A 16,753-nucleotide genomic window follows, 5' to 3' on the forward strand; every position below is an offset into this window, starting at 1 on the left:
CATTTATTATTCTATAGTGAATTTTACATTCTGTTATTATATTCAAAAGGTCTTAGCAACAGTGGTAGTGTAACCTCCATGGCTTCCTAGATTCACACGTGAAACGTAAAATGGATATTGTTAATGAAATTTTGACGAAAACCGGGCAAGATGCAGATCAGTTAAAGTCTATATTTGTGAAGAAACATTTAGACTTAGAATACGATTTGAAACACCTTCTTGCAGTAGACATCAATGATTTTAGGAAGCAGGAACTAAGGTAGGACATCATCATTCCTGTTAGTTTGTGCGAATAACATTAATAATAACATCCTTAGACCTAATATGTAATTTATGGAAAACGTTATAATTTATGCAGAAAAAGAGAAGTAAGAAAATTGGGTAATACTTTGAACTAGTCAAAACGGATTTCTTCATTTTTACAGAAGAAACTACTGACGCAAATCACTTTCTGTAGCATTGTTTAAGTTCCCGAATGTATTTTCTGTCATCGTTTCATCTTTTTTAGCGATAATTCATGTTTATATGTATAAAAATATTGCAATTGCCGTTCCATGTACTTCCTCTACGAGAACCGGATGTTCCATGCGTTTAATGACGCAACCCCCTGTCAGTGTTTCAACCCCCCCTTTTTTTTTACTGTGCTTGCCTAACATAACCTAACCTTATCGGAAATGGTTCATGGGGCTATTGGTCAGCTACCGTGCATAATGGTTCGTGGAGCTATCCGTCAGCTACACGGGGTACTGGAAAAAGTGACATGGTAGCGCACAAATCTAGTGAAAGCAAAAAATGCCTACGTTGTTAGGTAGCTAGGTTTAGTTCTCTTAGCCTGAATAATAATTTGTCATTGTATTTATGCTAATGAAACCTAACCTAACCTTGTAGGCATTCCTCGTCGAACTAATGAATGAAACTGTGCGTAAACAATATGGACGCGAACGAATAGAGAAATGCATTGTTTTTAGTAGCAGGAAAAACATTTTTCAATGCTATTGTAAACCAACCTAACAGGCCTAACCTAACCTTGTAAGCATTCCTCGCCTGAAATAGTGAAAGAAACTGCATGTGTGGGTGGAATCTGGATCAACAAATCAACTCGCATTCAGCGAAACGTGGGGTCTCGCTTATCGCACAACACTTTACCAACCTTGTGTTCTGACGTCACTGGAAAAAGCATTTTTTATTGTAGGCTAGCTTGGTTTAGTTCTCTTAGCCCAAAGAATAATTTTTCATTGTATTTATCCTAATGGAATCTAACCTAACATCGTAGGCATTCTTCGTCTGATGTCGGAACACAAGGTAGAAAAGCACCTGTGCGGAAAGGAAGACCCCAAAACAAATAACAGCAACTGTGCATAAACAATATAAACGCGAATGAATGGAGAAATGCATTGCTTTTAGTAGCAAGATAAACATTTTTTACGTGCAATAATATAATAGCAATCGGAAAAGTAACACCGGAAAATGGAAGTAGAAGGTACGTACTTTCAGGGGATATAAATTTAGTTAGTCTATTTAGAGGGAAAAAGGGGGAATGACTTGAAATGACCGGACCCCTCTCTGATTTTCTTCATATTTGGCATACTCATTAATTGAGGCCTAATCACGAATCTGAAGTTAAAATTTGTCGGAAACGTCTTGAAATTGCAAAATAAGCAAAAATATGGCGTTAGTTTTCGGAATGGAAACTGTCAATTTTCGCGAAATTTTTTGTTTCACAACCAAATATATATATTCCTGATATTACCACGACACCAAATTTTAACTATCTTTGCCTAACCTAACCACGTGCCAATGGTTCGTGAGGCTAGCATCAATGAGTCGCAATTTCTAGGCGTGACCAACAAATTTTTAACTTCAGATTCGTGATTAGGAGGCCTCAATTAGTGAGTATGTCAAATATAATGAAAATCAGAGAGGTGTCCGGTCATCTCAAGTCATACCAAAAAGGGTAACAGTTTCGATTGTTTTATGATTTCTCCTAGCACAAAGACTAATTATCGTAGAATTTTGGAAATCATTGTCACACGAAATTTGAACCTTCCTTAAAGTAATGAGCGCTGTTTGGACTCGAAAAAGAGTTATTTATGTTGAAAAAAACAACTTGAAAATTACCTTACGCACTTCTCATGGACAAGATATTCTGTCGACAAGCGACAGTAAATATCGTAGAAGCGTGGGAATGAATGTAGAAGTAAATTGGAACCTTAGTAGAATGCATTTAGGGACTTTATTTTAATGCTAAGGGAACCAAACCTAACCTGCCTAACCTAACCACGAAAGCATATATTGAACAAAATTTTAAGTAATCACTAAAACTCCGCTGTATGTGTTAACAGACGTACATCGAAATCGAACCATGTAAAAATTGCATTCGTAGCATGATGAAATCGCAATAAAATAAAAGGAACTTGGGCCGAAAAAAGCAGCCCATGTTCTGCAGTGAGACCAAAAAAAGTTCAATTTTTGACATGAAGAGTAATTATTAAACCATTGACATTAGCCCCAAAAACAATCCACGGGTAGCCCCACGAACCATCACGGGGACGAGGTATGCGTACGAGGTTAGGTTAGGTTCCATTAGCACTCATTTCATTCAATTTAGCATATACGGACAACATGAGTTTTTCTCGATGAAAGAAAATACCAACATGAACTTCTGAATGCTACTGAAACTCATTTGGGTAAGTAGTTTCTTCTGTAAAAATGAAGAAATCCGTTGGAATGCTATCGAACTTTTATCAATGACGTGACTCTAAATTTTAGCTATGCTTGCCTAACCTAACCTTACCGTGGATGGTTCGTGGGGCTGTCCGTCAATGGTTATACGGCCCCAAATTTTAGGTAAGTGAATAGTTTTAAACACTGGAAGAAGTAGAAAATTGATAACACGAATATAGGTATTTTTTGGTTTAGAAGGTTTGAAACACTGCATACCCACTCCAAATCGACAAAACACAAGCATGACGTGCGATGATCCAGAACACTCACCGGGAAAAAATTTAGGGTATGACTTGAGATGACCAGACCCCTCTCTGATTTTCTTCATATTTGACATAGTCACTAATTGAGGCCTCCTAATCACGAATCTGAAGTTAAAATTTGTCGGAAACGTCTAGAAATTGCAAATCATTGGCGTTAGCCCCACAAACCATTGGTGCTAGCCTCACAAACCATTGACGCCTGGTTAGGTTAGGCAAACCTAGTTAAAATTTCGTGTCGTGGTAGTGTCAGGATCTAGAAATTTCAAATAATTGCGAAACCATTGACGCTGGCCCCACAAACCATTGGCGCGTGGTTAGGTTAGGCAAACATAGTTAAAATTTGGTGTAGTACTATCTGAAATATATATATTTTCTTGTGAAACAAAAAAAATCTTGAAAATCGACAGTTTCCATTCCGAAAACTAACGCCTTATTTTCGCTTATTTTGCAATTTCTAGACGTTTCCGACAAATTTTAACTTGAGATTCGTGATTAGGAGGCCTCTATTAGCGAGTATGCCAAATATGAAGAAAATCAGAGAGGGGTCCGGTCATCTCAAGTCGTTCCTTTGAAAGGTCGTGGGAGTGTTTCTTCCCATCACTTAATTTATATCGCCGGTAAATCATGTATTTTAGAAGATTAATATCTCTCTGATGCGCGAAAGCTGTTGCCTCTATGTCCTTCTACTGCGTGAACCAAATGATGCATCCGTTCGATGATGTAACCCCCGCTCAGTGTGTCCAACCACGCCCTTTTTTTTTTTTTTTTGCAAGAACATGACAATTTTGAGGATGACAATTTTAACTATGATTGCCTAACCTAACTGAACTGTGGAGCTATCAATGCATGGTTCGTGAGGCTATTTATGAATGGTTGGTGGGGCTATCCGTGCATGGTTCATGGGGTTTTCGATCCCGGGGAAAAAATACATAATCAGTAACACGAAAGTAGGTATTTTTCGGTGAAGAAGGTTGGAAACACTGCACACCCAGTGATTATGGACAATGCTAGTCAATATTTGCCTGCCATATTGTGTGTAACACAACCGGAAAATGAACGAACAATAATTACTTGATATGTGGAAAATTGAAGTAATTGTCGTTGAAAAAACGAAATCCTACCTTCCAGAATCCTTAGCAATGCAGAATACGTAAGTACCGATGTGAAAAATAAGAAAATAAAGGAATTTCAGACGTTTGGCGGATACTACAGTTTTACCCACTCTCGCCATATTGTGTGTCATGGAAGTGAAAAAAGGAACAACAATAATTACTCTTAATATGAAAAATTGAAATTATTTTCATGAGAAATTCATAATTACACCTTATAGAATGTTCCGCAATGCAGAATAAGTAAGTAGCAATGTTTAAAAGGATGAAATAAATGAGTTATAGGTGTTTTGTCTAGATTAAAGTAGTAATGAATATTGCATATAGAAATTTCAACGAGAAAGCATATTCCATTCCGGGTTTCTGGCATGCAATGATCTCCCAACCGTGCTACCGAGCCATTCATGTCATAGTCAAAGAGAAAACACTATATTTCCTTTCCCCATTCTGCTTCCCAAGTCTGACATCCGTGCTCGGAAATGATAAAATGAGTTTTGGATGGTTTTCCTATTGACTTTAGATTGAGAATATACAGCAAGTGGTTCTCACATGATTCAGTTATTTTGTACACTTTTAGCTCGGAGGTACCAGTTTCATAGATCAGAGACACATTCAAATTGGATATTTTGTGTTTCACATGGTTCGTACTTACCAATTGTGTATTGTGGAACATAGTTCAAGGTGCCAGTATGCTTTTTACACGAAAGCAAAATTTTTCACATAAAGAGTAATTTTTCTTATTCCTTATTTCGCTAACACACAATATGGCGGGCACAGCTTGACTACCGTTGTGGGTATACAGTGTTTCCAACCTTCTTCACAGAAAAATACCTACTATCGTGTTCGTCACGTGTGCAAATTGTACATTATGCACGGGTAGCTGACGGATAGCCCCATGAACCATTCACGGGTAGCCCCACGAACCATTTCCGATAAAGTTAGGTTAGGCAAACATAGTTAAAAAAAAAAGGTGGTTGGAAACACTGACAGGGGGTTACATCATCAAACGTATGCAGCATCCGGGTCACGTAGGGAAAGCAAATGAAAGCAATGGCAATTGTGCGTCGGTGAGATTTTTCTCTTGAAAAATACATGATTTCCCGGTCAAATAGATTCCATGATGAAAGAAAATACCTCGACGAACGTTGGAAACCTTAGAGAAACTCTTTTCCGTAAGTAGTTTCTTCTCTAAAAATGAAGAAAATCTGTCTCCGATTTATGAAACTGTTTCTTAGCTCAGATTGATTACAAAATAGTTTCTCCCTGAATGCTGTTGCCAAAATTAGAAAATTATTAATTTTGCATAATTTGTTTCATACTGAGACTTCACAAGTGTCGTGCATCTTTTTTCTCTACCCTGGAAATTTCTGATTGGTGGAAAAGTCTTTGTTCTTACATTTGAATTTATGCTATTGGTTTCGGACAATAATAAACATCAGTATCAGCTCAGCCCTACTATTTTATGTACTTTCACGTTGCTTTCTTTTGATATGGTAAAAGTTGAATGTTTATAGAAGTACTTTCTCACTTTAAACAATATTTTTCTGTTTTTGCAAATCATGGATTATGTAGACTAACACAATGTAGAATTATTTAATCATTCACTATGGAAAGGTGGCTCTAAATGATAAATTACTGATGAGGACTTTCAGTTGGTCGTTGGACATTAAAACTTCTCTCAGTTGGATAACTTTCTCATCAGTTCAAGACAGTTAGTAACAGCTGATGGGGCCATTGACCCACTGTACCCTTTCTAGAATTATGTTGAATTTTTTAATTGACTTATTTCGTTGGTTTACGTAATATTAAAATTGATTTCAGCATGCAGAAAACACAAGTACGGAGATATTTGATCCCGTAACTAAAAACCTGCAATCTCAGAGTACTTTTTCTGCTTTTTATTAGTAAAATCTGTTCATATACAGTAAAATAGCTATCTGCTCCTGAGCTAACATTCCTTACCAAAAGATGTAAAATTATAGCTGCTGTTGTGGAATATTAGCCCCGTCTAGTTCGCTGGACTCGCTCTGCACCGAAGCATCTAGTATATTGCAAGGTGCAACAGAGAGTCGTCTATTTTGTTGATTTGGAGTCAAGCGGTGTCTGCGCTGCCTTCGGGACCAGTGTGTGTATGATCACGTGGTGCATGCCAACTAATCAAATTACTGTTTAAAGGAGCAGACAGGCATTCTGAACTTGAACACCGCTTTTGGTCTACTTGGTTGAACATAATTTTCTTGCACCACTCTGACACTGGATACACCTGCACTGCACAGAGTGCCAAAAAGTGCAACCAACTAGACGGAGCTATTGTGTTGGGTGCTATATTCACTTGTGTGAAATGTTTAGGCTGTTTTGCTTCATGGTGAGGTAACACGCGAAGGTAACAGACATACTTTACTTCAAAATAACATGTCTCCATGAGCTGAAAACATTCATAAACCATGCAACATATTTCACTTTCTCGAGGGGATACAGAGGGTCAAGGGTACCCAGCTGATACTAAATCTGTTCTACTCTCTTTAAGCTTCAAAGAAGTGCATTTTGATATGAATTAAATTGCTTGATCTATCTTGCTATGCACTCCACATTTATGGCAAACATATTTATTAAATTAAATGTGGAATATGTAAGTATGGTACAAAGAGCTCGATCAGGGGCAAGACATGCATAGCAGTTTTTTGATTGGGTGCTACATAGTCGACATGTGTGTCCCATTGCCTTTATTAGTTTCGGACTTTCAAGACTGGAGTCTTTTACTTTTGCTTTCAGTAGTCTCCGCGGTGCTTGGTCAACATACAATTTTGGAATCGAACCCAGAACCCCTTGTTCCAAAGGCAAGGGTGCTACCTACTAGGCTAGGTGAGAGCTCTCAGAATAAAGGGGGTACACAAGTCTGGAAAACTAGAAATCTTGGAAAAGTCATGGGATTGTACTGTGTTTCTGGGAATATCAACATGTTGCTGGTAGTGCACTGAAAGTGGGATTTTGAACCAAAAAATATTGTATTTGCTGTAGATGAACTATACTTCAGCTTGCTATACTAAATATTGCTTGTAGTTACAGTAATAATTGCATATTATATCCTCTAGGAAAAGGGTCATGTTTTGAACTATTTGCATGTTGAAATCTTCTACAGTAAGTGGCTGTTGAAATTTACCACTTGTTTCAAATTTTTGTTTGTGTTGGTATTATGATGAATACATATAAATGTTTCTGTAATTATGTATTATTTATGCTATAATTGGTGAATATGCCTGAGAAGTATTATGTAAAAAGTCATCCTTGATAGCCCTGCCCTAATCAACAATCAGTTTTCCATCTTTTTATTAATTTTAACATGTGAAATGATATTTAAAGTCTTAGTTAAGTGAGATTGTAAGTGTGTGGTGTTTAGCTAAATTGTAGTGACCTTCTTACACATTTTTAAATACATGAATTCCCTAATAACTTGCTGTGGAAAATTTTTGGTTCTATGTCTTCTGGAAAACCTGGAATATGTAACTAGGATGTTACATGTTCCAGGTGAGACTATGTAACATCCTGGTTACATATTCTCATAACATCCCTGAGAGTGTTATGATACAAGAGAAGGCTTACTTTTAATCATGTCAATGATGCAAATCATGATTTTTTTATTACTTATTTTCAGGAATAACAAAGAAGAATATCTGAAAAGCCTTGCACGTGACAATGTTCAGTTGCTCATAAATCAAATCTGGGAATTACCCACAGAAAGAGTGGGTGAGGCCATCGTGGTGAACCTCCCACCTGAAAAGTACATCATACCGAGAGAAAAGCCAGCCCCCAAGGCCAAACCAATGACAAAATGGCAGCAGTATGTACAAGACAAAGGAATCAGGTTGAAGAAGAAAGAGAAACTCGTGTGGGATGACGTTGTGAAGGTAAAATATTTAGGTTGTTGTGTAATACTGTTTAGCTTTCGTTGTAGTAGTTGTAGAGGTACCACTGACTGCTGGACAACCTTGAGAATTGCAATTTATTTGTTATGCTTCAGATTTTTGCATTTAACATAACATAATTTATTTCAAGATGCTGTAAGATATTTAGCCCCAAAGTGTGACCACTGGATGTCCCTTGTATTCTGGATCAGTTTAATCTTTAATGCCGGATGTGGCACATTTTGGTGATGCCCCTAATGTCACGATATGACATTTGGAACATATGTGACTCCGGTAATTTTTGGGTACAAATGTTTCCAGTGCTATGTTTAATTAGATTGTGGCTATATTTGGTGGGGGAGGGGTAATTTTCTCACAGAAATTCAGCATGCTTTTACATTAGAAGTTTCGGTGTCGTTGACCCACTATATCTACGGTCACCATAATATTTTGGCTCGAAAACGGGACATCCCAATTAAATCAGTTTACCTCGTCCTTATAAATCGGTTAGGCCTAATTATAACATTAATGCCATTATTATTATTCATTAAAGAATGAATCACATGAATAATACATCACAAATGAAATGAAAAGGTAATAATTATTATAATCTCTGTATGGCTTACATAGTGATTCTGTTCTCTTCCGATCATTCTTTGACGTTAGTTCTGCACTTAAGTTGAAGAATACCAGAAGTATTTATCAGAAGAACCATTCATCTTGAGAACAGCATTATTATTCACCAACCGTTCATAAAGTTCCACGAAAAACTTTCCCCACATATCAGACATGCAACGCGAGATTTAACTTTTGAGTTTGCGTCAAAACGCAGGGCTTTGAATTCGTGTTACATGTCTGTATTGAAACTACATGTATAATTCTTGACCATGCTTATTCACTGCTCTACAAATGATGATAGAATGTTCTCAACGACAATCAAACATTTTGATTGTTATGAAGTGTTTGAAACACAGTTAGCTGTTTTACCATGATGCTAGTTTATAAATTGCATCAACGTTTTTCATAGAATGAAATTTCTCAATTTATACTTAATTTTCAAGCTAACTCCTAGACTTTTATAAAACAGGACAAATACCGTATTTACTCATGTATAATGCGCACTTTTTTCCAAAATATTTGCACCCAAAATCTGTGGTGTGTATTATGCACAGATTTTTTTTTCATGTTTACGGAACCCTATCATGTTATATATTGTTGTAAAACTTGAATTCTGTAGTTTCTGAATATGGCAACAGTATTCCATGCAAAATGGTGACACTAATGTGCAATGCAGTTGAAATAAGCTCATCACAAAATGAAGGAATGTTCTGATTTTTGTGGTACTTTGGATGAAAGAAAATAATAATTAAAATGTATTACTGGCCAAATAATATGACATATATGGAGTGTGTAAATGCCTTAATGCCTAACTGCTACTTTGAGGGTCCTGAATGGGCCTCATAAATGTTTCATCAGTCATGAAAAAAGTATATAGTTTGAAGATTATTTTTTATAAAAAGTAAAGAGAAAATGAGCAAAACCACATATAAAGTTTTAAAGGCCATTTTCAACGATTTTCACTTTGCTACGTAATGTTCTGCGACACCAAGAACAGCAGTGACATTCTGGCAGAATTTGAGGATGCACCTCTCATCACATGGGATGGGTATCAGCTGTATTTGTTGGGCGAGAAATAATAGAAAATAACTTCCTGAGCACTTGAAATCCATAACATAATTTTGATCTCCCTTTCTACTATTACAGAATAAATAAGGTGGTTAAAGATTTGGGATGCTAAACACAGTGGAGGGGGAGGTGGCTTGGGTTGGTGACTTACTGTTTACACAAGAGGATATTCTCCTCTTAGTCAACATAGCAAGAGGTGATGCATTGAATAGGTATGATGTCACTAGCTCTTGATTGGCATAACAACACCTTTATGACTTACAACTAAGAAAGCCATTTCGGGAACCTGGATTATACTGCGTATTATACACGAGATAAAATTTTTTGTCACTTTTCCCCATCAAAAACCAGGGTGCGCATTATACACTCGTAAATACGGTAGTGGTTTTCTAATAAGATCAACGGTGCAACCGGGACATGCCTCTGAAACGGGACGTATGGTCACCCTAACTATATCCCTGCAAGAATTCATCTGATTTTTTTTAATGGATAAATTTTCATTGTTTTGTGTAATATAAAATTGGTTGCAGCATGCGGAAAACAAATAACAGGATATTTGATCCCAAAGTATGGCCCACGTAAGCAAAAACCTCCCATCTCGGAGTACTTATGCCATTTTTTATCAGTAAAAACCAGTTGTAAGCAAACTCAAATAGCTATAGAACATGTACAAAACATCACACCATCAAACTTAGCACTCTTAATTGAACAATAAAATGCGATCACCACCTAACATAACAACTTAAAATTATAAACACCAATATATCTATACTGCAGGAGGCCTTAGAAAGAGCGCTTCGCGGGCTAACAGCAGACGTCGCTCGCACACTGTTGCTGATACTCTCCGTGTCGTCTGCTCCTCGGCTGAACAAACAGGCAGAGGTCACTCACCCTTCCAGAAGGGTGCAGCAAGCTAGATGTGGCAACCAGGCTCACTCATTCGCGGACCTGATTGGTTCTCGCACACGCCCCCATATTGTCATCTGCTGCAAGCCCGCAAAGCGATCTTTCTAAGGCCTCATGGAGTATAACACTTCTAAAGATAATTTTACTTCTGTTTTGATTTCATAAGTTTTCAGTACTTCTTTATTTTAAAATACATTTATGAAACGTTAGGCAACATCCTGTCCGCTCCTGTTGTGGAATGTCATGTTGGGTGCTATATTCACTTCTGCAAAACCCTTAGGCTGTTCTGATTCATGCTAAGGTAACATACATACTTTACTTCACAATAAAACATTTCCGTCAGCTACAAACAACTGAAAACAGTCATAAACAACATAATCTTCGTTAAGCATACACAGTTTTTCCATTTCTCAGGGTTCAAGGGTACCAATTATTATTTTTTTTCTCTGAAAGTATCAGCAACAAGTGTTCAATTCTTGCCACGAGAATGGAACACGTATCAGAAACATGGAGGTGTGCAGGGATGATTCGCTGTTTGTATCACGGCATTGGTCTTGCTCCCCGTAATAAATGGACATTCTAACCGGCATATTGGTTTATCATGGGGTCCGCAAAAATACGCGCAACACATTTGCGGAATTTGATTATCCTGGAAATTATGCAAAATTCAAATTTTCTTTTTATTATGCACGAAAGCTATGTTTTTGCAATTACATGATATCTATTTTAATATTCTGATGCAAATCTTGAATATTGTAAAGCAAATTTCTTCGTAAATAGATGCATATAATTGGAGTAGAATATTTACACACCAATATTCATCACTATTTTGAACAATTTTTAATTATTGGAATTTTCAAGTATCGATGGAAATCTGCAAGAGTATCGGTTTAAAGTAGTATCAGCTCAGCCCTAGTATTTACATATAAATCCATTCGCTGGTAGTGTAGTTTTAAAATCTTACTAAGGTTATATTCACCATTTTAACCCTGAAATGTCATTTTTATATACCGTTTCTGATCCAAAAGTGTGCCTGGGTTTTGTATCGAAATCTTGATCTTTTATTCACCACAAATATGTGACTAATCATAGGTGTATGTATTAATACATGTATTTTCTATCTCTTGCAGAAATGGATACCAAGGTATGGTTACAAACGTGTTGAGGCTGAGAGACAGAAGAACTGGGTGTTGGAAGTTCCAGACAATGTCGATCCCTACACCAACATGTTTGAACGGAAGGCTACACAGAAAAGTGAAAACGTGGCAAAGAATGAGTTGCAACGGCTGAGGAATCTGGCTGCAGCGAAGAAAGTCAAAGTCCCAAGGCTTGGTGTTCTGAGTGCACAACATCTACCTTCAGGCCAGGTATAATTAACATGTATTTGTGACACATCTATGTAAAAGTTCAATTACATCTCCAAAGAAACATAAGAAAGTTGGACCTAACTATGTAACAGTCTTGACAAGAGATTTGATGTTGTTCTTGGGTGTGTCCGAAAGGTGCAAGACCGTACTTGAAGCGAGCACCCTTGGAGAACGGTCTCACAGTTCAGTCTTGGAAGTCTGGGACTGGTAGCAGTAACATTTCAAATCGCACTTCGACTGCAGTACCAGATGCGATCGCTAGATAAAACAACATTTGGTTCACTTTCGATTTCAAACAAAAGAACACTAGTGCAGAAGTCTAGTAAAGAAGACTACAATCTCGCATGGTATGTCCTATGGACTCAATTGCTTGTGTACTTAGTGCTTGAAAGCAAACTGCACGAGGTGACTGCACTTCCGACAAGACCATACTTCAAGACTATAACTTGACAAGTTTAAAAACAAGACACTGCAAATAGCTGTTGCGCATCTCGCACCACATTTCCCCACTTCATTCTCCGCAGCGACGTTGGTTCACAGTGTTGCAACCTGAAGGGAGTGGAATGGTCTGCGGATTTTAAACGAAATTTGTATTCGCTTTTCCCTGGCCTGTTTTCTACCTGTTGGAGTACAGAAATTCAGCTCACCTTTCGCCAACGACTCTTTTCCTTCTTTTAAAACTTGGCCTCCCCGATGGCGCAGTGGTAGCGTCATCGCCTTGTAATCAAGGGGTCCCGGCTTCGATTCCCGGTGGAGGCACATAGTGGTTCGGATCCCACTTTAAACTGTAGGTCCAGTCCCGATTAGCCTTACTGTGCATAAAGTGGACTTAAAACAACAAATCAATCCAATCCAATTCTTTTAAAACTTTAGAAATCATCCATTTAGATACTCCCGTGGTGGCGCTTGTGGACTCGACAACATTATACTTAAGTTTATGTAACTCCTTCTGATTTTGCAAATATGTTGCAACATTGTAAACAATTTATCTGGCCTGTCCTCTAAGGGGCTTTCCAGAGCAGATTGTGGATTTCGTTGGACCCGGCATTATTTGATTTTTGCATTTCAAAAAATATGCAGCGAAGAGTAAAGAGCAAGAACATTTCAATGCTTTAAAAAAGAACACATGCAAGCGTGTTATCAGATTGCCTTCTCGTAGTGATTGTTGTACGATAAACAAAAGAACCCCCACCCCACCCAGCTTTAAAAAAAAACCAGGCCACTGCTCGATGTCGCATTCAGAAAATGAAGTTTCTCTTCATTATAAACCTTAACGCGCGTGCGTAGTACTACAGTTTATGATCCGTGCACTGCATGCATTTTCAAAGACTGGATTAAATCAAATGAACCACTGATAAACTGATATGAACGGGCACCGTCAATCCACACAGTAAAAATCGTTTGTCATATTTGTTTTTGCTTAATTTGCACCACTCATACTCTCAAGGCCAGACCAGTATGTAGAAGAGTGGTGGGGAGGATGACGTAATAGGAAGTGCTCCACAGCGATCTGCGCATATCGGGACTTAACTTGTCAGGCTATAGTTTTTGGATCTTTCAGACACAGCTAGAAATTAATAAACATTTACTATCTATTTTGTGAACATTAAGTATGTGCTACTTGTAAGTAATGTTAGAACATAAGGGTTAACTAACCTCTTCACAAAAGCATCTTAATGTGCTACAAGAGCAATATTATATAATACAAAGTTTAAACTCAAATGTTCTATTGTTTCCAGTTTAAAAGTGCAGCTAAATTGGCCAAGGTATCAACTGCATCCATTGGGAAGTTCCAGCCCGCAATGCCACAGGACAAGAAGGCGAAGATGAAGAATGACATGGCGAAGACAAGGAAGAAACCATATAATTCCTCAGCTCGTGAGAAGAAGGCCAGTCTGAGAATTCTGGAGAGCATTTTGAAGAAGAGTCCGGAACTCGATGTGCAGAAGGGAGTGAACGAATCAATCTTTACTAAACAAAAACAGTATGTATACTCTTTGTCTCTAGTGTGAAATATTTCCGGTTCTCTGTCTTGTTAGTGAGGAAGGTAGGAGGTTATCACAGAAAGTCTTACGTTGTACGTCAAAAGTTCAGCATGTTTTTTTGTATCATTGTCCAGTATCTAGTTGAGGGTGGTATTGAATTCTGAGAGTTCGGAATCTGTTTAATTTCTGCAGAAATCTCATCTCGTCCTAGATAATAAATAGTAAAGTTCTCTTCTGAACTTGGTAGGGCTGAGTAATGTGCCGAAGTAACTAAAAGGTAGTCATTTTTATAGGGGTACAAGGTATAACTACAAGCTGCAACTTGTAGCTGCAACTTGTGCTGAGTTACAGGAACACTATCACGTAGTCTTCTTTACCTCAGAAGTGTTTTCAATATATTGCAAGAATTCTTCGGATGTGCTTTTTCTGTTTGCTTTTTAACATCCAGCACTATCTCCCTTGCATCCAAACGTAAAGCTCTTCCATGCAAAAACCATTCTAAAAACTGTACAAACACAGCAATAAGCAAGAGATGTAGAGGGGGACGATATTGGAAATTTGATATCGTGTTATATCGTCTCCACGATATATATTGCTAAATATTAGGGATGGGACAATATGAAATTTTGGCCGATACCGATAACCGATATTCTACCGATCCGATATAAAATTAAAAATGATCCTGGAAGAACCTGAAAGGTTCATTGACCTCCTTAAAAAATGTGTGTTTCAAAGTGACTGCAGTGCAAGAGAAATTGCATATTTAGACATTTACTTTTTTAAAAAGTAGGGCATGGAGATTCATAAAAATTACAACAAAAATGGCAGAATTTTGCACTAAACTATCAGATATTTATCGATATATCGGATCGGTAAAATAATCTGTAATTTTACTGATAAACCGATACACCGATATGCCTATATCTGCCAATACAAATAGAGTACTGATTAATCGGTCCCATCCCTACTAAATATGATGATGATATATTGCTGGCACAATATATATCACTAAAATATCATGTCGATATATTGCCAACACAATATATATTACCAAATATTGTGATGATATATCGCCAACATATCATGACAATATATTGTCTAGTTGATATCACCTGGACGATATCCCACTATATCGCTCAACACTAGAAGGGACATCATTGGTAATAGGGATGGTGTCTGGAAGCAATGGTGAAAGGGCGTTGATTTCTGAAGAAAGTGGTTGGAACCACGAAGGTAGGAAGGCAGAGCTATCACAAGAATCTGGAGGTGGAATTCGACAAAGTCTGAAATTCTTTTGAATGTGAAACAGAAATTAATGCATGTGATAATTAGTGCCATCACATTCCAAGAAAATAATGCAAGTTTAATCCGTTGCTTCTAGTTTTTTCCCAATCATGATTGTTTGTATAATAAACTAAAGTAATATGTAATGATTACAGTGGCATTACTATTATTATTTTATGTCCATTATGCTGTATCTGGATGACTGTTCATGACACAGTAAGTGAAACATAAAAATAACAATTTTGCACTAAATTAAAGGCTATTTATCAGTATAATTATTGGCAATTACCGATGCAGGGATACACCTATATTGGCTGATAACCAATAGAATACTGATTAGTCTGTCCCTTCTCCAATATATTCATTTGAAATTAACCCATTCTTTTTTTTCTGAACAGACGGTCTCAAGAAAAGAAGAACGAAAAGAAGAAAGCAGATTCAGCACGTAAGCATCTGGTGATTAGAGAAGGTCACCAACAGAGGAAGAGGCGAATTGCCCAAATGAGGAAGTGGAAGGAGAGGGGGAATGTTCCAAAGAAGAACACCAGCAAGTTCCGCAAAGAGATTGGCGGAAAGGGTGCGAAGAAATTATGAACTTATCCTTGATTTCTGTATAATAAACTTGTACGATAAACTTGTTTGTATTGAATGTATAAGGAATACAAATTTCACACAGCATACTTCATATTTGATTTTATTTCTGGTTAATGATAATTACAGACTGATTTTTTTGGTACTAGGATAATTTGGAAGCAACTTGAACAGGAACTTGATGTGCTGGTAATGTGATCCCACGAACTCCACCGAACCCAGACTTTTACACTTATTCTTTGCTCTCTTTGCATGTACATATTGCTCGCACATACATAAACAATTTTGAAAATTCTAGAAGTTACAGAATTTACCTTTTCTGGAAAATAATGGGAAATTTACTTCTTTTCTGGAAAAAATCGTTTTGGTAGTAGGTCAGTAAAAGTAGATTTTTGAACCAAAGAAATCAGAAAAGCAAGATTTTTTAAAAATTTTGTTGTAGACAAACTATACTTCAATTTGATATATTGAGTAATGCTGGTAGTTATAGTAGAAAAAATATAATTAAGCACTAGGAAAAGGGGGGGGGTTATGATTTTGAATTTTTTATAATTAATTATCTGTAGCAATATATTACTAAAGTTTGCTATAAATATGTATTATTTGGACTATATGATTGTTACAAATTCATACAAAAAAATAATTCTTTATTAATCAATCAGTGCATTTCAAGACAGTATTATGCAGAAATACGTGAACATTCAATTATTCCAAGTTTCCGTTCTCATTATATCCATGTGAAGTTAATATTCTAAAACTTGCTTAAGTGGGATTCTAAGTGTGTGTGTGTTTAGCTAAAATATAGTGATGATCTACCTAACATTCATTATACTAATTGCCCTAATGATTTGGTCTGGAATTTTTTTGTTCTTGGACTGGAAAAGTTCAGGAATTTTGTTCTTGTGAAATTGTGGACACCTCCTTTCTAAAAGTGGG

At 37.0% G+C, this 16,753-nt stretch overlaps 1 protein-coding gene across 1 annotated transcript; it reads left to right on the forward strand.

Annotated features, from left to right (window-relative positions):
• The first annotated feature begins 25 nt into the window (after positions 1-25).
• Positions 26-15,926, forward strand: LOC145977979 (ribosome biogenesis regulatory protein homolog). Its single transcript, XM_083110329.1, has 5 exons — positions 26-259; positions 7,749-8,001; positions 11,721-11,957; positions 13,697-13,941; positions 15,625-15,926. The coding sequence occupies exons 1-5, from the start codon at positions 111-113 to the stop codon at positions 15,818-15,820; spliced, it is 1,080 nt and encodes a 359-aa protein (XP_082966455.1). The 5' UTR covers positions 26-110; the 3' UTR covers positions 15,821-15,926.
• The last annotated feature ends 827 nt before the right edge of the window (positions 15,927-16,753 follow it).

Source organism: Lepisma saccharinum, chromosome 24 (genome assembly GCF_977018435.1).
Source record: "Lepisma saccharinum chromosome 24, izLepSacc3.1, whole genome shotgun sequence".
NCBI lineage: Eukaryota > Metazoa > Arthropoda > Insecta > Zygentoma > Lepismatidae > Lepisma > Lepisma saccharinum.